At 39.2% G+C, this 24,027-nt stretch overlaps 1 protein-coding gene across 1 annotated transcript; it reads right to left on the bottom strand.

The window, feature by feature from the left end:
- Positions 1 to 906: 906 nt before the first annotated feature.
- On the bottom strand, positions 907 to 22,337 carry LOC148845995 (uncharacterized). The gene is made up of 2 exons (XM_088954898.1): positions 22,198 to 22,337; positions 907 to 1,280 (listed from the first exon to the last, which is right to left on the bottom strand). The coding sequence occupies exons 1-2, from the start codon at positions 22,245 to 22,247 to the stop codon at positions 1,046 to 1,048; spliced, it is 285 nt and encodes a 94-aa protein (XP_088811024.1). The 5' UTR covers positions 22,248 to 22,337; the 3' UTR covers positions 907 to 1,045.
- Positions 22,338 to 24,027: the final 1,690 nt, after the last annotated feature.

Raw genomic sequence — 24,027 nt, 5'->3', positions numbered from 1 at the left:
AAAGATGTAAATCTACCAAACGGTCTTCAGGCTGCCCAGATCTTGCCAAACGGGCCCTAAGAAAAGATGTTGAATGCCAACTAAATTAAGAACCAAATGATATTCAGAGAAAAAAGAAAACATTGAATAATCATGTTTATGGGGGGAGGGGTGTCTAGTAAAGAAACTAATTCAAGCATCCATTACATCAATTAGAAGATAAGATAGATCAGTTCCTACTAGGGGTGTCAATTGGACTGGATTTGGTCCAATCCGATCAAGTCCAATGTAAGTCCATTACAAATGGACCAGGTCCAATCCAATCCAATGAATATTTTGGACCATTTGGACCAATGTTTGGACTGTCGAATCTGTTCAAATTTGTTTTAATTTAGATTGGTTTGAATCCAAACCCGGTCCATTGACAATATCAATGGATCAAATATTGGCTTAATCCAACTCAGTCCAATATAAATTTGGTAGAGAGTGGTATTCTTGTAATTTCTATGAAAAAAGGCAAAAAATACTGTTAGATTCTATTTCCTTCATCCTCAGTCCTTCTTATGTACACATTTCAGCTTAATATATTTATATAGATAATTTATTATGGATGGACCAGGTCCAATCCAATCTAATAAATATTTTGGACCAAATTGGTCCAATCCAATGTCTTGTTGTTCTGTCCAATCCGTCCAAATTGCCTTGGTTCCTACCTGGCATGTATCTGAATCAACATACAACATATTTCGGTTTAAAGAACATCCTCTTTAAGTATTCTATCCCCAATGATATCAAAGAACGTTGCCTTTCTTTTTGTATAAATCCAAGAGCATCACCTGATTTAGCCAAATAATCTCAACCCTTTTAGCAGTAAGGCCATGCTTAATTGTACTAATATCAGAAATCAGAGAACATAAAGGGAAAAGATTAAACCAAAGAAACAAATTATCCATTTCATTGATACAAGAACTGATGAAAAGCTTATCCACAAAAAGTATTTGCTTTACATAGCAATAGAAGTTGAAACCAGTCCTCAAAAACATTAAGTGCAAACAAGTTGATAACATTAAGATTCATTTCCAGTCTCTACCAAAGATGCATCAGTTGCAAGATTTTGTGCTTCCAAAAGCTTCATTTGGCGTTCTGCATGTTCTCTTTCACATGCACTAATTCCCATGATAATATCGAGCATAGTACCAGTTGTCCCAAAGAATACCAAGGGTGCTAAAGACTTCCGACGTATCCCCACAGGAATTGCAAGCAAAGCTCCTGCTACTGAGAAAACCCATGTGCCTAGTGCACTATAGACATCCCACAAGTTAGTATCTGATCACCACTATATTGAAGTAAGCGAGGACAAATTTGCATGGCTGCACCAAAGAGGTAAAACATCATGCCTAGAAATACCAAGTGATTGTGAAGATCACTCTGGATGGATTATGTTGCTAGTCAAGCTTCTTCAGAACATGTACCACACAAACATGATCTTTTCATTTTAATTAATAATGAAATCTGGAAAGGTTCAGGATATGCTGTATACCCTTAATAAGGAAAATTTTGGATAACTTTTAAGGTCTACCAACTGGGCCTCAAGGCAAATATGCTTCTATATGGATATTTAAGCACGATAGCATTTATGAAGAAAACTGGAAACGTTCAGGATCAAGAGGTTCCTTGGTAATTGGTTAATTGTTACAGAACTGCAGGTGAAAATATAATTTTTTCTTTTGCTATTATGCCACCAAGAAGGCAAGAACACACAGATCCATCCACCATAAAATAACACAACCCTACTGATCAGAGAGCCTCCTCATTGCAACCTAAACATACAGCACAGAGCAACAATCGTTTTGATCACAGCATACTTCATAAATCATAATAGATACCAACTGCCGTCATGGCATGATTGGCATCACCATTAGCCCATGATAGAATTGGAAGAAATCTCAGCAGTACTGCATCACAGATAAACCTTTAAAACACAGCATCTTCCTCTTGTTCTTTGTTGCAAAGTCAATGCATATCATACTACGTGATTGATTTGGACAAATTCAATTTTTAATAGTGAAACACCCCTAATTGTTTGGTAAAAAGGTTCATGCTTTAAAAGACAAAAATATTTGCCTTCTGGCTGTGGTTTCCTTGTCTTTTAACTAGGGATATGCCCAATTTATTAAAAAAAGCATGCGACAAAATTGCTCCCCTTTTATTAAAGAATAAACTTAACAGTATATATTTGGATATCATGTTGTATACAGGCTCACAAAAACCCCAAAAAATTCAGTGTAATAAAAAAATAACTGCACCCAGGCTCACAGACTTGAACCAATTAAGCTAATACACATATTGAAATATTTTTATTTCTATCTGAATTTAAATTTACAAGTTCTTCTTTATATAAAATATATTTTTGATTTTTTTTTCAAAGTGCTATTTCACTTCATTCAAAGAAACTCCTTGCCTTGTGTTACATTTATAGTTGAGCTTCTTGTTTTTGTAGTACTTGCTTCATTATATAAATATACAAAAGCACCCAGGAAAACAAGGTAAACCTTGATGCCAATGCTTTCTTTTCAAACACCTCTACCTGGGTTACCTGCAACTATAATTGCAGATCTCAGAACTCAGCAGAATGAGGGGTTCAATTTGGTTACTAAAGGTCTTGCTTCAGATCTTCATTGTTCACCATTAAAAAAATATAGGCAGTAGGCAATCTGTAGGCCAATTAACAAGGCTGCACCCCCTCTTGCATTGTGATTGACCACTAAAAAACCTGAATGACCATACCATATCCTCATTGATCTGGAACGAGGATATAGTGTGGTCAGTATCTACAAAATTGCATATTAAGTAGGACAGTTCACAAGATGTTGTAAACCGACCAAACTGGACCAGCTTGTCCCAAGATGGTCAGTTTCTAAAATGATCCAGTTGGTCTCAGTTTAGAAAATGGCAGAGCCTGATGACTTTGTTTGGTTGCAGTAATGCCTTTTGTAACCAAATGCGAAACCGATCTGAACCGACACACATACATGCATATATATATTATGCCTTTTAGTTTTTTTTTGTTTTTTTGTTTCTTTTTTTTTGTTTGACAACCACTACTCTCCACATTCTGTCATCTCACCCATCTCTTTCTTCATTCAATCCTCTTGTTTTTGTTCCATACTTCCACAAAAAGCCAAAAAAAGTGAAAGCTGACAAAAAGTAAAAGCTAACTGTGACTCTATGAGACCAGGAGAGGACTGAAGAGACAACATAATTGTTCATCAAGAATAGTCACAACACTGCAACTGGCCAACTGCAGTTGGTGTAGGGAGCATAATTAGATGCTGAGCCCACTTATTTAAGATTGACCTTTTTAAGCTGCAACCATTGATTTTGGTTCAGTTTACTTAAAACCGATTAAACCGATGTCAAGCAAAATGAAAAATTGAGGTCAGTTTTCCCTCCTTGTGTTGGGTTTCCCTCTTATGTGAAGGATGGCCCAAGAAGCCCATGTGGTATTTTTGAGCCCATACTCTTGTTCAAATGAAAATAGGAAAAGGAAATAACCTTTTAGTGGTGTTGGTTGCCAAAAAGATTAGGAGAAGAAGAGAAGAAAAAGGAAGAGAATCTCATGCAAAAACGGAGAGAGAAAAGGAGCAGATTCTTTAAATTCCAGTCTGCGCAGTTTTTATCTTGTGCTCCGATCGAAGGTCGTTTGTGGTCCGATTGAGCTGAAATTTTGCAGGCATGTTCGCGACTTAAGGTTCTTCAATCAGAACGGTGGAGATCTGGTTTGACTCACTGGTTTGTGAGATCTGAGTCCGCAAACAGTACCTCTGTTTTGGGTGAGATTTCTCCATTATCTTGAGATATTTGTTAGTTTCCAAGAAACGTATTTTCTTGATGATCTGCTGATTGTATGCCTCTAGTTTTATCTAGAGAGAACCCTTGTACAATCACTTTCTTGATAGTGAAAGTTTTTGGGTGACCGTGGTTTTTTTCTTTCCCACACCGGGAAGGTTTTTCCACGTAAATTTGGTTGTGTTCTTGTGTACTTGTTCTTTAGTTTAAGCTCTACTAAATTGTTTCCTAACAGATTCACACAAAGAGGGAGAAAAATATTATTTCTGCTGTTCTTAAAAGTTGATTGTATCAGAGCCAGGTTATTGTTATTGAATATCTTGTGCTGAATATGGAAGCTAATTTGAGTAGAATGATTACTTTGAATGGTGCAAATTACCATACTTGGAAAGGAAAAATGGAAGATCTCCTTTATGTTAAACAATTTCATCTACCGGTGTTTGCCACTGAGAAGCCAGAAAATATGTCTGAGGAACAATAGACCTTGTTACATCGACAGGTTTGTGGGTATATAAGGCAATGGGTAGATGATAATGTTTTGAATCATATTAGTGGAGAAACACATGCACGGACACTCTGGAATAAACTTGAAGAGTTGTATGCTCGGAAAACGGGAAATAATAAAATGATTCTCATCAAACAGTTGATGGCTTTGAGGTATTGAGATGGAACTCCGTTGACAGATCACTTGAATACGTTCCAAGGTATAATTAATCAACTAGTTGGAATGGGTATCAAATTTGATGATGAGATTCAGGGGTTGTGTCTACTAGGTACATTGCTAGACTCTTGGGAGACATTCAGAATGTCACTGAGTAACTCAGCTCCGAATGGTATAATCAATATGGATCTAGCTAAGAGCAATATTTTAAATGAAGAAACGAGAAGAAAGTCACATGGGTCTTCTCAGTAGTCAGAGATTTTGGTTACAGAAAGAAGAGGGTGGAGTATGAGCAAAGATTCCAGGAACAAAAATAAATGAAGAAGTAAATCCAACGGGTTTGCTAATGTTGAGTGTCATCACTACGGCATGAAAGGACACATCAAGAAATATTGTAGACAGTTGAAACGGGAGAACAAGAAGAAAGGAAAAGAACAAGAGGGTGGTGATAACAAGGAAAATGATAGAGTTGCTACCACTTCTACTGAAGACTTTCTTGTTGTTTATGATAGTGATATTGTCAACGTTGCATGCCATGAGACCAGTTGGGTTATTGATAGTGGAGCCTCTATTCATGCTACATCTCGAAAGGACTTTTTTACATCCTACACGACATGTGACTTTGGTAGAATAAAGATGGGCAATGATGGCTTAGCCAAAGGCGTTGGTATTGGAGATGTGTGCTTGGAGATGAACAATGGCACGAACCTACTTCTTAGAGGGGTAAAGCATATTCCTGATATTCGCTTGAATTTGATCTCTACAGGTAAACTTGATGATGAAGGATATTGCAACACCTTCAGTAATGGTCAGTGGAAGCTTACTAAAGGTGCTATGATTGTTGCTCGTGGAAACAAGCATTCTAACTTGTATATACTGCAAGTAGGACTCTCACAAGGCGCTATCAATGCTGTGAAAGATAAGCTCACATCAGAGTTGTGGCATAAGAGACTTGCTCACATAAGCGAGAAAGGCTTGATAGTATTGGCTAAGAAGAATCTTCTTCCTGGCATGAATGATCCACATTTGGAAAAGTGTATTCATTGCTTGGTAGGGAAGCAGAATAGAGTTTCTTTCAACAGTTCCCCTTCTTCAAGAAAACGCGGTATACTTGATCTAGTACATTCAGATGTGTGTGGTCCTATGAAGACAAGAACTCTGGGTGGTGCCTATTATTTTGTAACCTTCATAGATGATTGTTCAAGAAAGTTATGGGTGTACACTTTGAAGAGCAAAGATCAAGTGTTAGACGTGTTCAAACAGTTTCAGACTCTAGTTGAGCGACAGAAAGGGAAGAAATTGCGATGCATCAGAACAGATAATGGGGGAGAGTATTTAGGTCCTTTTGATGAGTATTGCATGCATCAAGGCATTTGACATCAAAAAACACCTCCCAAGACTCCTCAGTTGAGTGGTTTGGCTGAGAGAATGAACAGGACTCTAGTTGAAAGAGTAAGATGTCTTCTTTCGCAGGCTCAGTTGCCAAGATCTTTCTAGGGTGAGGCTTTGAATACAGTTGTGCATGTTCTTAATCTCACACCATGTGTTCCTCTTCAGTTTGATGTTCCAAACAGATTTTGGACTGGCAAAGATGTTTCTTATGATCATCTGCGTGTTTTTGGTTGCAAGGCATTTGTGCACATCCCAAAAGACGAGAGGTCTAAGCTTGATGTGAAGACACGACAATGTATCTTTGTTGGTTATGGTCTGAATGAATTTGGGTACAGATTATATGATCCAGTTGAGAAGAAGCTAGTTAGGAGTCGTGATGTTGTGTTTATAGAAGATCAGACTATTTTGTTGAGAAGACAGAAAAAGCAGTCCATCAACACAGTGATGATTTGATTGACTTGGATCCGATTCCTTTATTAGCACAGGCAGAAAATACCCAAGATGATCAACAGGGTACTGATGATATAAATGCTCCTACGCAGGTCGAGATAGATCATCAGACTATTGATCGGTTGCCAGAACCAGAAATTCCACTCAAAAGGTCTACCAGAGATCGACATCCTTTCACACGGTATAATGCAAATGAGTATGTATTATTGACAGATGAAGGAGAGCCTCAATGTTATGCAGAAGCCATGGAAGATGAAAACAGGGCACATTGAGTTGGTGCTATGGAAGATGAGATGCAATTTTTGTATGACAATCACACGTTTGAGTTGGTAAAGTTGCCTAAGGGTAAGAGAGCTTTGAAGAACAAGTGAGTTTACAGGGTGAAGCAAGAAGAACATACTTCACAACCATGATACAAAGGCAGATTGGTTGTCAAGGGATTCAGTCAAAGAAAAGGTATTGATTTTGATGAAATTTTCTCTCCTGTTGTGAAAATGTCTTCCATACGTGTTGTTTTAGGCTTAGCAGCTAGCTTGGATTTAGAGATTGAGTAGATGGATGTGAAAATTGCCTTTCTTCATGGTGAATTAGAGGAATAGATCTATATGGAGCAACCAGAGGGTTTCGAGGTAAAAAGAAAAGAGGGTTATGTTTGCCGGTTGAAGAAAAGCCTTTACGGTTTGAAACAAGCACCCAGACAATGGTATAAGAAGTTTGAATCAGTTATGGGGGAGCATGGCTATAAGAAGACTACTTCTGATCACTGTGTTTTTGTGCAGAAATTCTCTGATGATGATTTTATCATCTTATTACTTTACGTTGATGACATGTTGATTGTTGGCAGAAATTCTTCAAGGATTGAGAATTTGAAGAAGCAGTTAAGTAAGTCCTTTGCCATGAAGGACTTGGGACCAGCAAAACAAATTCTTGGCATTCGAATTTGTCGAGATAGGAAAAAGAAAAGTTGTACATGTCACAGGAACGGTACATTAACAAGGTACTTGAAAGGTTCCATATGGATAAAGCTAAAGTGGTTTCTTCTCCTTTATCTAACCACTTTAAGATCAGATCAAGGCCCTTCAACAGATAAAGAGAATGAAGATATGGAAAAGGTTCCATATGCGTCAACAGTAAGAAGTTTGATGTATGCAATGGTATGTACAAGGCCAGACATAGCTCATGCAGTTGGAGTTGTTAGTCGTTTCCTTTCGAACCCAGAAAGAAAGCATCGGGATGCAGTAAAGTGGATAATGAGATATCTTCGAGGTACTTCCAATTTAACACTTAGTTCCGGCAGTGGTAAACCAGTGTTAGTTGGATACACTGATTCAGATATGGCGGGAGATGAGGATTCTCGTAAGTCTACTTCAGGTTATCTGATTACTTTCTCTAGTGGAACTGTTTTGTGGCAGTCAAGGTTGCAGAAGTGTATTGCTCTTTCTACAGCAGAGGCAAAGTTTATTGCAGCAACAGAAGCTTGTAAAGAATTGTTATGGATGAAGCAGTTCGTGAGAGAGCTTGGTTTCAAGCAACAGAAGTATGTTATGTTCTGTGATAATCAGAGTACTATTCACTTGGCAAAGAACTCAGCATTTCATGCAAGGTTAAAGCATATCGATGTAAGGTATCAATGGATAAGAGATACTCTAAACAACAAATTACTTGAACTTGAAAAAATTTACACAAATGATAATGGCTCTGATATGTTAACAAAATCATTACCAAGAGAAAAACTTGAAGTTTGTCGCTTGGTCGCCGGGTTGGCGAATCCCTCCACCTAGTCGGGAAAGGGGGAGATTTGTTAGGTTTCCCTCTTATGTGGTGGATGGCCCAAGAAGCCCATGTGGTATTTTTGAGCCCACGGATGAGGGTATTCTTGTTCAAATGAAAATAGGAAAAGGAAATAACCTTTTAGTGGTGTTGGTTGCCAAAAAGATTGGGAGAAGAGAAGAAAAAGGAAGAGAATCCCGTGCAAAAACGGAGAGAGAAAAGGAGCGGATTCTTTAAATTCTAGTCTGAGCAGTTTTCATCTTGTGCTCCGATCGAAGGTCGTTTGTGGTCCAATTGAGCTGAAATTTTGCATGCATGTTCGCGACTTAAGGTTCTTCAATCTGAACGGTGGAGATCTGGTTTGGCTCACTGGTTTGTGAGATCTGAGTCCGCAAACAGTACCTCCGTTTTGGGTGAGATTTCTCCATTATCTTAAGATATTTGTTAGTTTCCAAGAAACGTATTTTCTTGATGATCTACTGATTGTATGCCTCTAGTTTTATCTAGAGAGAACCCTTGTACAATCACTTTCTTGATAGTGAAAGTTTTTGGGTGACCGTGGTTTTTTTCTTTCCCACACCGGGAAGGTTTTTCCACATAAATTTGGTTGTGTTCTTGTGTGCTTGTTCTTTGGTTTAAGCTCTACTAAATTGTTTCCTAACAGATTCACACAAAGAGGGAGAAAAATATTATTTCCGCTGTTTTTGAAAGTTGATTATAATTTGCTTGATTTCGTGATTCTCCCAACACCTTGTTGGTCGGTATTGGTTCGCCTCAAAGTCAACCCAACTTTTTTTGGTTCAGTTGACAAAATTAAATGCAATCAAACCAAACCAACCCATGAACAGCCCTAATATTAACAACTCAACTTACTTAGGTTGACTATCCATCAAATAGGAAATAGTCGACTGAAACACCTCTAATATCTACCCAGTTCCTTCCTATCACAACATATTGATGCATATACAATACCTATCAGTTTTTTAACCTACCAATGGGCTGTTTAAAGGGATATAGGGGGAGGGGCGTCAGTGTTAAATGGTTAATATCTGTACTATCTTACTTAATATTGAAACATTATATTGAATAAATAAATAATAAAAAGTTAAAAGCATTTTTTTTGGAAAAGGTAAGGTAAAATTTATTTATAAAACAAAACATGGTACAACAGATTCCAGGACATATTTACTATTTCGGAAACAACAAGAAATTACAGATTCCAAATGGACTGAGTTGAACAACTCAGACACATTCAGGTGCTTGAATTCAGCAGTTACAGACACCCAGGAGATCAGCTTGCTGACGGCCTGCTGTACCACCTCATCAGAGCTCTTTGGCTTGTTAGAAAAAACTCTATTGTTTCTTTCTGACAACAGGGACCTAATAATAGCCGCAGGAATTGTTTTCCAGACTAATTTTCCTTTTTTCTTCAAACCTGTCAGATTCCAGCTAAACAAGAGGTCGTTGACTGTTCTTGGCATGACCCAACAGACTCCAGCAGACATAAGAAAATATTCCCACAATCTAGAAGAGACTGAGCAATGGATACTTAAGATATCTGTAAATTCGGGCATCAGTCCACATAGCCCACAAGAAAAATTCTGGAAAAAGTGTTGGCTGAAAGAATGAAAGATTGAAAGTGGTGCTGAGTAGTGTGATATCAAGCAATCAGTATGCTTTCGCCCTGGGGAGACAAATGCTTGATTCAGTTCTTGTGGCAAATGAGCTCATTGACTCAAGACAAAGGGAGGGGACTCCAGGGCTGGTGTGTAAACTGGACATTGAAAAGGCCTATGATCATGTAAACTGGAGATGTTTGGATCTAGTGCTAGAATTTTTTATATTTCAATGGATACTTAGGTGATCTGTAGATTCAGGCAATATGAATTTTTCATATTTCAATGGATCTAGTGCTAGAATTTTTCACATAATAGGAAATGTGGCCAAGTTTTTTTATAATTTTTTATATTTCAATGTGTATATAAATAATTCTTAATTATCACACTTATTTTTGTTTAATATGATGAATACATAATATTAGAGATGTAACCAAATGTTTCCTACAAAATTTTAGTATTTTTTTAATATTTTTAATTTTTCTTTTGTTATCTAAGTATGACATCAAGGGTTGACACATTTAACCCAAGATGTTGAACTATCAGCCCACCACTAGACAAGAAAAAAATTTCATTTTTGTCTCAGTTTTAAATTTTGTATTTCATTCCATCAATAAAAGTAATTCTTGTTTATCACACTTATTTTCTTTAATATGATTAATATAAAATATTAGAGATGTTCCAAATTTTTGCCACCTAGATAAAAGAATGGTTTTATTTTTGGATCTAAAAAAACATGGGATTTATATTGTTAAAAGTATTGGACATAACTCTAATTAGTAGAATTAATGAGTGAGAAAAAATACCTTAAATATAGGATTTAATGAGAGAGAATGGAAGTTGATACATTAAAAATAAGACTTAAATGAGAGTAAATTAAAGGATAAAAGTAATAGTTCAAATTACATTTTCTACCCTCCCAATTACAGAGAGACCAATTCAAAAATAGGGATATTTTAGTCCAAAAGAAAAGTTTCACAAACTCATTTGTACTTTTTTTTATGAATAAAACTCATTTGTACTTTTAACATTAGTATAGATATAGATAGATATAGATATAGATATAGATATAAAAATGTTGTACTAGTCCTACTCTCAAGTCCAGAAAGAGGTGGATAATGAACCAATGACATTAGTTTAAACTAGTGTTTTCAATACCTGTAGAACAAGATCAAACTAATGAATCAGTGACCTGAATAAATAGGTGGTGGTTAGCTTTCTAGAAAGGCATAGCAATCCTGGTCCATTTTTGAAACATTACCTGAGATTTGATATTGGCATATTATATATACTTGTGCCATTCATGGACTTCATGGTTATTACATCTCAATGTTTCTTCAATATTGTGCATGTATTTACTTATCAAAGTTGGTGGGTCCCCACTTAGGAACTAAGGAAAGGTATGAGAATCCCCTCACCAAATTAAAAATGAGGAAAAGCATGTAATACTTCTGTCTCTACTAAACTTAAAATAAATTGTCTCTAAACTTTTTTTTTTTTTTGGAAAAGGTAAAATAATATTTATTGAGATAAGAGATACACAAGGGAGGCTGAGATCAGTCCCAGAACAGCCAACTGATCTAATCAGCAGTTACACATTCCACCAAGAACTAGAAAGAAAAACAGTAGACACACTACAATTTCTGAAATCCTCAGACACAGACACCCAAGAAATCAATTTGCCCATTCCTTTCTGAATTAGCTTTTCCGAACTTAAAGCCTTGTTACAGAATATCCTTCTATTCCTCTCAGTCCAGATGGACCATAACACAGCATTAGGGATAGTCTTCCAAACAATCTTCTTTTTCTTGATTAACCCCATGAGCTTCCAGCAACACAACAGCTCCTTCACTGAACTTGGCATGACCCAACTTAAGTTCATAGAGCTGAAGAAATGATTCCACAGCTGAGAAGAAAACAGGCAGTGAATGCACAAATGATCAGTGGATTCAGCACTACTCCCACACAGGCTGCATGACAGGTCCGAAAGCTGAATGCCCCTTCTCACAAGGTTAGCTCTAGTAAGACATTTATTTAGAACCATAGTCCAAACTAGGAAGTTAGATTTATCTGGGCTGGTGGGGTTCCACACCTGATGACAAGGGAAATCAGAAACACCCCTTCTACAGAGGTTAGAAGCCAGAGACTTGACAGAGAACACACCATCTGAGTTCCATTTCCATTGCCCCTTATCCTCTGAGCTGAAATCCAACTCTTGATTCTGAAAACAGGTCAACAGATTCAAAACCTCATCCACCTCCCAGTCGAAAAAGTTCCTTCTATATGAAGCAGACCAAAGAACTGAACCACCAGATACACTACAGCACTCTGCAACTGAAGCCTCTTGACTTGAAGCACACTGGAAGAGGAGAGGAAAGGAGTCAGCAAGGGGACCATCCGAGCACCAAGAGTCCTTCCAAAACTTGGTCCTAATACCATTGCCAACTTTAATTGAGACCCCAACAGCAAGAACTGAGAAATTCTTACGGGTCTCAACTTTAATTGAGACCCATAAGAAATTCTTCCTTATGCCCAACTAGGAGGAGGGTTCCTCGTTCTCCAATTACCCCATTCCACACCATATTTATCAGCAACGAGAGATCTCCACCAGGCATCATTTTCTGCCCCAAATCTCCAAATCCACTTGCCGAGGAGAGCAGAATTAAAAGATTTCAACTTCCTTATGCCTAACCCCCCTTCATCTTTGGGGAGGCAGACTTGCTCCCAACTTACCACGTGCACTTTTTTCTCCTCTTCCCATCCCCTCCAAAGAAAATTCCTTTGAAGACTTTCAAGCTGACTTGCAACTTTGTTTGGAATAGAGAAAAGAGAAAGGAAATAGGTGGGTAAATTGGAAAGTGTACTCTTAATCAAAGTCACCCTAACCCCAAAAGAAAGTTACTTTGCCTTCCAAGAAGCCAGTTTTCTCTCCATTCTCTCAATTATCGGGTCCCAGATTGAAGATAAACCACAACTCACCCCCAAAGGGAGACCCAAATATTTGACTGGGAGGGACTCAATCTAACAAGCCAAAATTTCTGCACAATCTACTAAATTGGAAAGCTGACCCACTGGAATTATTTGACTCTTATTCCAATTGACTTTAAGGCCAGAAATCACCTCAAACCAAGACAAGATCCCAAGAATTAACTCCACCTAGGAGGGGGAGGCATCCACAAAGCATAAAGTATCATCTGCAAATTGGAGAATGTTCACCTTCTCTCCCCCCCGGAGAAATTGCAAAGCCTTCCAACTCACCGGAATCAGCAGCCTTTTTACAAAACAAAGTGAGGATCTCCATTACACAACAAATAAAGAGTAGGGGAGACAGGGGATCACCCTGTCTAAGACCCCTGGAACTATCAAAGAAGCCTACGGACTGTCCATTAACCAAAACTGAAAATTTTGGAGAGGTGATACAAACTTTTACCCAATTCCTCCATTTCTGCCCAAAATTCATCTACTGTAACACAATATCAACACATCTCCAATTGGCATGATCATAAGCCTTTTCAATATCAAGTTTGCTAATCAGCCCGGGGGAACCTTCTTTTTTCCTAGAATGTATAAGCTCATTAGCAATAAGTACAGAGTCCAGCATATGTCTACCTGGAACAAAGGCACTTTGGTTATTGGAGATGACACTACCTAGAACCCCTTTCATTCTCTCAACAAAACTTTAGCTAAGATTTTATAGAAGCTATGCAGAAGACTAATCGGCCTGAAATCTTTAATGTTTACTGCACCTTCAATCTTCAGAATGAGGGTTATGAAGGCAGTGTTCAAGCTCCTCTGCAAGGAACCTCTCTCATAGAAGTCCTGGAAGACATTCAGAATATCCTACCTTACAAAATCCCAACATTTAATATAGAGAAGGTTTGTAAGACCATCAGGCCCTGGAGATTTTTCATTAGCCAACAACTTGATTGCTACTTTTATTTCCTCCTCCGTGAAAGATCTTTCAATATGAGAAGATTGCACAACACTTAACTGTTTAAAAGGAAGGGACCTAGGAAAAAGTCTGAAGAACCAGGACTCCTTGTACAACTTTTTATAAAAGCTGGTTGCCACTAACTTCATATCTGTCTCAGAGACACCCACCCTGCCCTCTCCCTCCAACCTGGTAATTACGGAGGCTCTAGCTCTTGCATTTGCCATTTTGTGAAAGAAGTGTGTATTCTTGTCCCCTGCTTTAAGCCAAGCCACTTTAGCTCTTTGTCTCCATTTAATTTCTTCCGACACTGCCAATTTATCATACTTCAGCTTTGCCTGAGATCTTTTGAATCTATGCTCCTCTGATATAGGACCCAACTCTTCTTCTGAATCAATTTCCTTTATGGTACTCAAGAGAGCTTTCTTTTCAATGTCTAAACTCATATTTTTCTCCAATTTCCAAATCTCTAATCTTGCTTTGATGGCACCCAATTTTTTTGCCAGAATGAAAGAACTGGTACCCAATACCTGCAGATCATCCCACACAAACTTCAACAAAGGAACAAGAGTGGCATCCTCAAACCAAGCATTTTCCATTTTGAAAGGGGCTTTTGCTCTATCTCTGACACCACAGACCAGCTGAATTGGAATGTGATCTGAAACTGGCCTAGAAAGGGCAATCTGCTTGAACTCTGGAAATAGCTTTTCCTAATTAAAAGTAACCAGAAACCTGTCCAGTCTCACAAGAGTAGGGATGTCTTGATTGTTGGTCCAAGTAAACTGGCTACCATGAAGGGGTAAGTCTAGTAGTTCAAATCTGTTGATGAAATCAGTAAACTAAACCATATCCCTGGATCTTCTCCCTCTAGAGCTTCTCTCATCAACAAACAAAGTAACATTAAAATCACCACTAATAGCCCAAGGGTAAGACAAACTTCCCCTTGCCACAACCAGCTCCTCCCAGAACTCCTCTCGCAGACTTCGGTCATTAGGACCATACACATTTGTAACTTGACAAATATTACCATCTGCAAACTTCAAAACTAGGGTAATTGAGAAATTTCCAATATGATAGGAAACCAAACTACAAACCGATGGATCCCACATACTCAGCAGCCCCCCAGCACTCCCAACTGCTTACTTTGATCTCCATCTAACTTCTCCCTCCCCTCAGATGCTTCTAACTACTGCAGCCTCAACACTATCCAACTTAGTTTCTTGGAGCAAAAAAAATTTCGACCCTCACTTCTTCAGAGACTCACACACTACAAGCCTCCTTCTACCTGACCCCAAACCCCTAACATTCCAAGAGAGCAATTTTAACTCCATTACAAACACCTAAAGCAAAAGAAAGCTTGACCCTCAAGATTTTCTCCCCCCCCCCAGCACTCCCAACTGCTTACTTTGATCTCCATCTAACTTCTCCCTCCCCTCAGATGCTTCTAACTACTGCAGCCTCAACACTATCCAACTTGGTTTCTTGGAGCAAAACAATTTTCGACCCTGACTTCTTCAGAGACTCACACACTACAAACCGCCTTCTACCCGACCCCAAACCCCTAACATTCCAAGAGAGCAATTTTAACTCCATTACAAACACCTAAAGCAAAAGAAAGCTTGACCCTCAAGATTTTCTCCCCCCTCACACTCCCCTCACTACTGCCAGCCCTGTCGTTTAAACCCCGCGTCAATCGTATCATTTCTCTGCTTTTCTTAGATTTGTTACCCCCCTTCTTTGCTGCAACTTCCCCCTTGCCAGAAGCACTCTTTGTTCAACTCCCTCCAAATATTTGATTGTCTCCTCTTCCAACCCTTCTAACGAAATTCCCATAAACTTACCCAAACCCAACAGCTTTGATGAGACCAAAGAAGCACTTGAAGTCACTGGTTGTTTACCTCCCAGGCTCGGCTGAACCAACATCAAACTACTGTTCTCCTGCGTCTGAACTGCTATTTCAGCACCCTCAGTAGTTGAACAGATCTTTCTTCCTTCTGCCTGGGATCTAACATGGTCTTGATCATCTCCCCTACCTTCGACCTGTGAATCTGAAACCACCATCGCGATCGGATCCACCTCAATCAAATCGCCTTCAACTCGCAACATGACAAACTGATTAGTATCCACCTGGGACCCGGCCCCAATGGAAGCAACCGGAGGAGGCAGAGGCTTAAAAGTAGGAGAGAAAAGGTCCAACCCCCCCCCAACCCTTCTTCTCCATCCGCAGAGAGCTCGACCACTGGTCCTGAGAGCCCCAGTTGACCCCTAAACCCATTAGAGGTTGGATGGACGAGCCAGGATTCCTGAAAGACGGGCTGCTGGGAATTCTACAACCAAGAGGAAACCTGAGCTAACTACTTGCTTAGGGCCTAGGCCCAACATCCGAAAAAAAGATGGGGAACACCAATTGGGCTGGAGGAGACGAGCTAGAACCAGTACCTTCTTCTAAGTTATCTTGGGCCATATGGTTCTTAGAATGAGGGAGCTGGTGGTCCAACTCCTGGTTTCTAGGCGAGCAGCCCTCCCTAGGTGCCACGTGCATCTCAACCAGACATTCTCTAATCAGGCATTTAATATCCTCTACTCCCAAAGTCTGCACTTTAGCCCCAAATTTTGAAATTTGAAATCCCTTCCCACTAGATTCCTCTACTAACACATCTGGACCCTTCGCTGCCTCTGAGATTTGACGGCTCGGGATAAAGTTGAGCCCTTCACCTTCTTCTCTACCACCGGCCATCAGGGAGCTCGACCGAGTACGAGGCTTTTGATGTTGCACTTCTACAGACGTTCGGGGAAGGAAGCTTTTACCAGATTCTTCCAAGACCAGCGTCTTGGTACAGTCTGAAATCCCTCTCTCCTCTCTCTGAACATTCCAAAGCTTCTCTTCTTCCCCTCTCCATCTGCGAATAGACGGCAGAAGCTCCTGCCATATTTGGATAGTAAACAGGACTTCCCCCACAACCACTTCAATCTTGTTCGGAATGAAATCCCCCTTACGAACCTTGATTCTTACCCACTCACAAGTAGCAATCTCCGGTGACAAATCATCTGTCTCAATGAATCCCCCACAGGCATCCCCTATAGCTTTTATTACACTTGGACACCAGAGAAGGAGAGGGAGACCAAACACCCTGATCCAAACCGACTCCAAGTCCTCCCCTTCAATAAAAGGATCTGAGTAGGAGCAGCCCGCACTCACACCCCACCAGTCTAGCAAGAGTGGATTTCTCCCCAGATGCCATGGCCCATTTTGTAAAACCCAATCCGCATCAGCTCTCGAAGGGCAAATGAAAAGGAAGAGACCATCTGCCATTTTCTTCACTTTCACTCTCCCCACCAAACAGTTCTGCAAAAACTCCCTTCTTGCATCCACCGCCTGAGAGTCAGTAACTACAACCCACTTGCCGCCAACCTTCTTCACCTCCGACGACCCAAAATCAAGCCAGGCTCCTATTGCCACCGCATCGCTGTAGGAAAAGTTGGCCCTTGTCCGCCCATCTTTCTCCACTCTTTGGTACCAGTTGTTAGCTTCCCATCTTCTCTTCCCTCCAGTAGATTTGCTGGAAGGGAAGTAGCGTGCCATATGAACTAAGAAACAACGAAACTACAAAAACTCACTAAAACCAAGTCACCGACATTACCAGATCCCGTCACCGGAAAAAGAGCCGACAACATCGCAGACACCATCCCCTCAATTTGTGGGTTAGATCTCAAACATCCAAACTGCACTCTTACAGGGAGTGCCAAAGAACAACTATACGAAAAATTAGTTACACAGGTGACAAGGAAATACAAACACTAAATTACAACACTACCCAAAACATATTCCCCCTAACAGTCCCTTGTTTTGCTAGGGCATCCACTAATCCATTAGCTGATTTTCTTGTCCACTTGAAGCAAGCACCAATCTCCCTTTTTAGCATGACAAATTTCCTTAACAACTATCTCTGTGTCCATGCTCCCAAACTACCTAACTACAGCCATCCAATTACCAACTCCAAATCCCCTTCTCCATCTCTCAAGACACCCTGTATATCCGAGGGTCCCAGGTTGCCTATAGAGCTACCACCAAAGTTCAGCTTCACCTTGTTTTGTATTGGCGGGGACCAAAGTTCTCGTATCACAGGTTTAAGAGAGTTTATACTTGCCACAACACCCTGTTATTGATCCAAAAAAAAAAAAGAAAACAACACCCTAGTTCCTATAAAAATTTTCAGATGAGAAGTCTTTAAATACACCAATTGTTTTCAGCCAGCAAATAATTTTTATAGTCACTCCTACAATTTCCTCCTTGGATCTAACCATGCTTTTAAAAATCTTATTATTTCTTTCTTCCCAACTTGACCAAAGCATCGTTACTCTTGTAGCTCTCTGCATAATTCTTCCCCGCATCTTTGGTTGCCTGAAAAAATTGGGTCAACGAGGCCTAGCACATCTGGGGGAGGGGTCCACCTATAACCAAACAGAGAAAAGAACCAAGACCAAATAAAGGACACAAAAGGGCAGGAGATTAATAAATGTGTGGTCATCTCACCATATCCCAAACAAAAAATACAAACATGGGGTGAAAGGCAATAAATATGACCCTTTCCTTTGCAACAAATCCAAGGTATTGATTTTTTGGAGTACCATATCCCAACAGAAAGCCCTAATTTTTGAAGGCACAGGGCTACAAACCTCCTTTGTTGGAAAGTTTCCTACAAAGTTAGATGATTGAAGGAGGACATTAAAGAAGGAAGAACAAGTGAAAACGCCAAAAGAGGAAGGTTTCCAAATTCTGCTATCCAAACAAGATTGGTCTATGTAAACTGTCCCTAGTAGAGACACAAGTTCATCAACCATTCCCATTTTTTACTCCCTTAACCCTCTCCTCAAACCCAAAGCCCAAGAGTTATCAATAAACATTGAGGATATCACTTTTCTTTAGTTTTCTGAGATAAGAGTAAATGGAAGGGAACCCTCCCTGGTCCAAACATCTTCCAAGAAAAATACTTTGTTACTGGCACAAACATCATATTTGAGAAAAAGGAAGCATAGTGGGCAATATACCATGAATAGCTTTCCAAGGAGAACAACGAGAAGTCATAGGGTCGAGACCCACATTCCAGCCATTGTTTTCCAATCCATGTATGCTAATAATCTGATGTTGTATTTCTCGATCTGATGTTACCTATCCCTAGGCCTCCATCATCTCTAGTCCTGGAAATTATCTCTCACTTCACTAGAAGATCCTTATTAGTATCCCCCAATTCCCATAGAAAATCCCCCATGATTGTCTCTAGTTGGTTTGCCACTTTTACTTGTGAAGGTTGACGGGAAGTAAACCAGTAAATTGGCTAACATAGATTTGATTAGAGTTATTCTACCCCCAAAGAAATGTAGTTTCTTTTCCAACATACTAGCTTCTTTGTAAATCCTTCAATCACTAGGTACCAAAAGCCATCTGCATTAGGATTTCCTCTCAATGGTAGTCCCAAATATTGTAATGGCCAATCCCCTACTTCACATTCCAGAACTCTTCCTAGCTTGTCCATCTCTCCCCTCCCTAAATTCAGTCCCACCACACAACGCTCGAATATTGTAGCTCTGGATTGTTCTCTGATTAATGGATTGAGCCGGTATGGGCTTGGTCTTAGGTGATTGAGTCACTCCTCTTGAAGGCGGGCCAAACCCACTACTGCCATAACTCTTGTTGGTTGGGGTTGATACGAGGAAAATGTTTGGTAAGGGGGCCATAGGTGGAGAGGAAGCTGGTACCGAGAGCTTGGTTGGAAAAAATAAGGATGAAAAGGTGAGAAATTCTAGAAAGGTTAAACGAAGATGAAGAGGAGGATAGATTGGGGAAGAAGTAGGACATGGGTAGGGGTGTCAATGGACTGGTTTCGGGTTGGATGCCGCCCAAATTGAAAGTGGTATGGACGGATTGGATGATCCTAAAGATGGTATGGACTCGGATAGTTGGACCCATACCATAAATCGTCCATGTATAGAATGGACTGAAGTTGGATTAATTCAAAAGTCTGTTGGTCTGTTTCTTTCGTTTGAAACTTCCAAACGGCAGTCTCATGCAGTCTCACGTAGGCAGAGAGATGACACCATATGTATTGTACTTAAGAAGGTGCATTTTACAGAGACTTCTCGGTTCTCAATGCGATGTGATGAAACAAAACGATACAATCCAAGATCTGACCCTACTCTTACTCATATTTTGGATTTTGATCATCTACCGAAGTTCATATTATTTTGAAATGAACCCGAACCTGATCAAATAATATGGATTTTTTCCTACCAAATTTGGATAGTATATGATCTGCCCCGATGCACAAATATATCAGATATTGGGACAATAACCTGTTTACCATTTTCACCAAAAAAGTTGTTTACCATTCAGATGTGATCTAGATTTGGTTGGGTCCACCCACCTCAGAAGCGGTGTTTTCAAAACTGGATCGGACAGTCGGAACGGAAAAACTGGGAACTAGGCACTTGATCAATTCCCTTTCACCTCAAAATCGCTTTTTGGCCAAAAACCGTTGATTTGGTCAGCGAACTGCTGGCCCAGGCAGTCAAACCGTCAACCCGAACAATAGTTTTTTGTCATTTTTTTATTCTTTTAATTTTTATATTTTTGTCAAAACGAATGGTTTGTTCAGCCCAAATGGTATAACCGTTCGACCCGGGAACTGGTCCCTAGAACGGTTCCCTATCCAGTCTGGTTTTAAAAACCTTGCTTAGAAGTCTAGGGATCAACCTTTTATCCATAATCCACGTCACCCACTTAACTCGATTTTCCGTATGAAATTGTTGTGGTTGGGTTGGCGTAAAAGAATACAAGCTTTAATGCTTGATATAATCAATGTTTTCAAAATCAGACTGGACCGGACAACCAGATCAGAAAAATAGGGAACCAGTCACTTGATCGGTTCTATTTTACCCGAAAACCACTTTTTGGCCAAAAACCATTGATTTGGTCAGCGAATCGTTGACCCGAGCAGTCGAACCATCGAACGGACAGTCCATTCGGTTCAAACGGTTGGACCGTTCAACCCGGGAATCAATCCCCATAACGGTTCCCTGTCCAGTTCGGTTTTAAAAACCTTAGATATAATTGTATATTATACTCATATATACAACTGTATAATTCTTGATACAGTTTTAATGTAGGCTTTATTTTTTTCAATTTTTATATTTTCTAAAGTCTTTAATAACATATTTCTGCAATTTTTTATATTTCCTGGGCTTCATGTAATTTTTAAAGCTTCGTTTAGTTTGGACTAGATTGGGTCCAATCCGGTCCATTTGCATTTAAATTGGACTGGATTGGATCTGGTTTGTATGGGGTTTGGACCGGATTTGGTCCAGTCCATTTGTAAATGGACCAATGTTGGACTAGATTGGATTGAACTAAATCCAGTCCAATTGACAACCCTCGACATGGGTGAGATTAATGATGAAGCAAATGTTAGGGAAAGAGAAAATGTGTTGGACGCGAAGGAAACAAAGATTCATCAAAGGAAAAGAGGTTATAGAATGCTACCTATTGTGGATGACTTGGGAGATGAAGCAGAAGGCAAGGAAGGCGAGATTTTGATGGATGAAATACACGAGGTTGAAAAAATAAAGCTGATCTGAATATGGTCATCAAACATTGGGCTTTTTTCCTTAGGTGGAGAGGAATTTGCAAGGAATGCTTTTAAGGAAGTGAAAGAATCAATGAAAGAATCTGCAATGAAGATTGGGAAGGAGTTTCCAATTTTTTACTTTAGACATTCATTTGTGGAAGGGGAGAAGGGTGTGGACTTGCCAATAGAGAAAGGGTAAAAAAGACAAGAAAAGCAATAAAGAAGAAAAAGAGGTTTTGATTCCTACAAATGAATGATTGGAAGGAAGGGTCTTATGACTGCATAGGGTAAGGGATCTTTGGGTGGTTTGCCTGTTTGAAAGAGTGCATCTGTCAAAGATTCAAACACAAGCAAATTGGGTTCCAAGGAAGCATTGTCCCCTATACCATATATTTTGGACCAGGAGAAACAAGGAGACTTGGGTGGACACATCTGATCTCCGATTCTCCATGTTTAGCATAATACCTGAATAAGCAATGACAAGTATGCCTTTCCAAAGATCTCTTCTCATTGTAACTTACTTTACAATCAAAGGTTCAGTTATCATAACAAACAATTTTAATGAAAATTGAAGGCAAGAAACATGGGAGATGTGCATATTTATTGATAGAATTGATTTGCAACGATTATAGTTATATGGCTTTGGGTTCTGTTTATAGTTCTGATATTGGTAAATGGACATACAAAAAATCAATGACTGTATGTTATCCAAATCTCAGGTAATTTTCTTGCTACTAGGTGTCTTTAGAGGATAAAAAGGGGTTTGATCTCTCCATTTTAATTACTGAAAGCAGATTGTCTCTCCTTCTACATCCAGTCGTGTAACTCGGAATGCCTAAAATCAGCAATTGCTATGACGATACTATCTACTGAATCAAAAACATCACCAACTAGGGATAAAATTTCTAGAAAGAGAGATGAACTCACTTGGAAACAGAGCACTCTTCGAGCTGCTTCACATTCTCTTGGCCACCCATCTCACTGCATTCTCTTTCGCTCTCTCTGTCCTCTGTCTAATTAGGGCTGGCAATTTGGCCCAGACCCATTTAACCAACCCAACCCACCCGCTTGAAACCCATCCATTCGAACAGTGGGTCGAGTGATCTATTAAGTTGCGTTTGGTTGCTTGCATTGATGCAAAACCATGGTAATTTAAATGGTTTGGGTCCAAATTCTGATTTTTTTTTTCAAAATTTACCTTATTTTATTTGATTTCAGTATAAATGATGTAAAATGTGACCTGAACTTGAAGCACATTAAAGTAAAACCAAATCTAATATATATATTAAATGAAGGTCTTCAAGCTACAGCTCCTCACCATTTAGACACATGGCATTTTCATTTTTCTAGAAATCTATACATGTGGCAATTTTTGAGAGATTCTTGATAAAGCCCATAACCCACTATCAGGTTATAGCCCCCCACTGTTTAAACATGTGCCCTTCTCATTTTTCTATAATGATAGACACGTGGCGTTTTCTAAGAATTTGGTGTTAAAACCCACAACCCACTACCACCATTTAGATATGTGGCATCCTATTAATTTAAGAAATATGATTCAAAAAGTTGGTAGTTTCATTCCTAAACATTATCAATAGATAGTTTATTTATTAGCTTAACACATGTTTATTAATAGTCTATTATATACAAATGATGGGACCTATTAAAATATTACCATAAACATAGATTTGTTTTTAAATGATTTTTTTTTCGAAAAGAAAATATTTATAAATATATTAAACTGAAATGTGTATGTAAAAAGGCATGAGGATGAGGATAATGGAACCTAATAGTATTTTTTGCCTTTTTTTCTTATAAATTACAAGAATGACATTCTATACCAACTCTATACTTTGTATTTTTTTTCTTTCAAATTACAAGAATGCCACTCTCTCTTATACTAAATATCTCTCTATTTTCTTACAAATTACAAGAATGCCATCTCTCTCCTTATAAATTACAAGAATGCCACTCTCTCCAACTGAAGGATACCTCAACTTAGCATCTCGGCTGTTAGGGGACCTACAATTGAGGGAGAAACCTCTACTTGAAACCTCATCTCGGCACCTTGGCTACTTGAGAGACCTGTAATCAAAAGTAGCCGAGCTCGAACTTCCAAGCTTTTGACTCGAGTCGAGCTCGAGCTCGAGCTCAAGTCTTTAATTCGAATCAAGCTCGAGCTTGATAGTTTATGAGCGAGCCCCAACATGAGAAACCAATAAATGGAATCTTATAGTAAATTTTGCTTTTTTCTTCCTTTCAAAATACAAGAATGCCACTCTCTACCAACTCTCTCTCTCTTTTGTTTTTTTTTCTTTCAAATTACAAGAATACCACTCTCTCTCCTACCAACTATCTTTCTCTCTTTTTCTTACAAATTACAAAAATGCCATCTCTCTCTCCTTATAAATTACAAGAATCTCTCTCTCTCTCTCTCTCTCTCTCTCTCTCCAACTAAGGGAGACTTTAGCTTGACATCTCAGTTAATAGGGGACTTGCAATCAAAGGTAGTCGAGCACGAGCCGAGCTGAGCTCGAACTTTTGAGCTCAAGCTCAAGCTCAAGTCTCTAATTCAAATCGAGTTCGAATTAGACGACACCTTAACCACCGAGGGAAACCTCGGCTTGACACCTCAGTAATTGAGGGAGATCTCAGCTCAGCACCTCGACAACTAAGGGAGACCTCAGCTCAACACCTTGTCAACTAAGGTTGTGTTTGGTTTGAAATAAAGAGTAGGGAAACCTTTACAAACTTTGT

This window comes from Nelumbo lutea, chromosome 7 (assembly GCF_056320005.1).
Source record: "Nelumbo lutea isolate HS-2025 chromosome 7, American lotus-T2T, whole genome shotgun sequence".
Lineage (NCBI taxonomy): Eukaryota > Viridiplantae > Streptophyta > Magnoliopsida > Proteales > Nelumbonaceae > Nelumbo > Nelumbo lutea.
Note: the sequence above shows the minus strand (reverse complement) of the source record. Positions and strands in the feature narration are given on the sequence as shown.

Excerpts from the sequence above, each read along its gene's own strand:
- LOC148845995 (XM_088954898.1), bottom strand. The coding sequence starts at position 22,247 with ATGGGTGGCCAAGAGAATGTGAAGCAGCTCGAAGAGTGCTCTGTTTCC. Across the intron at positions 1,281-22,197 it reads GAAGAGTGCTCTGTTTCCAA|TGCACTAGGCACATGGGTTT; the intron begins GTGAGTTCATCT and ends GGATGTCTATAG.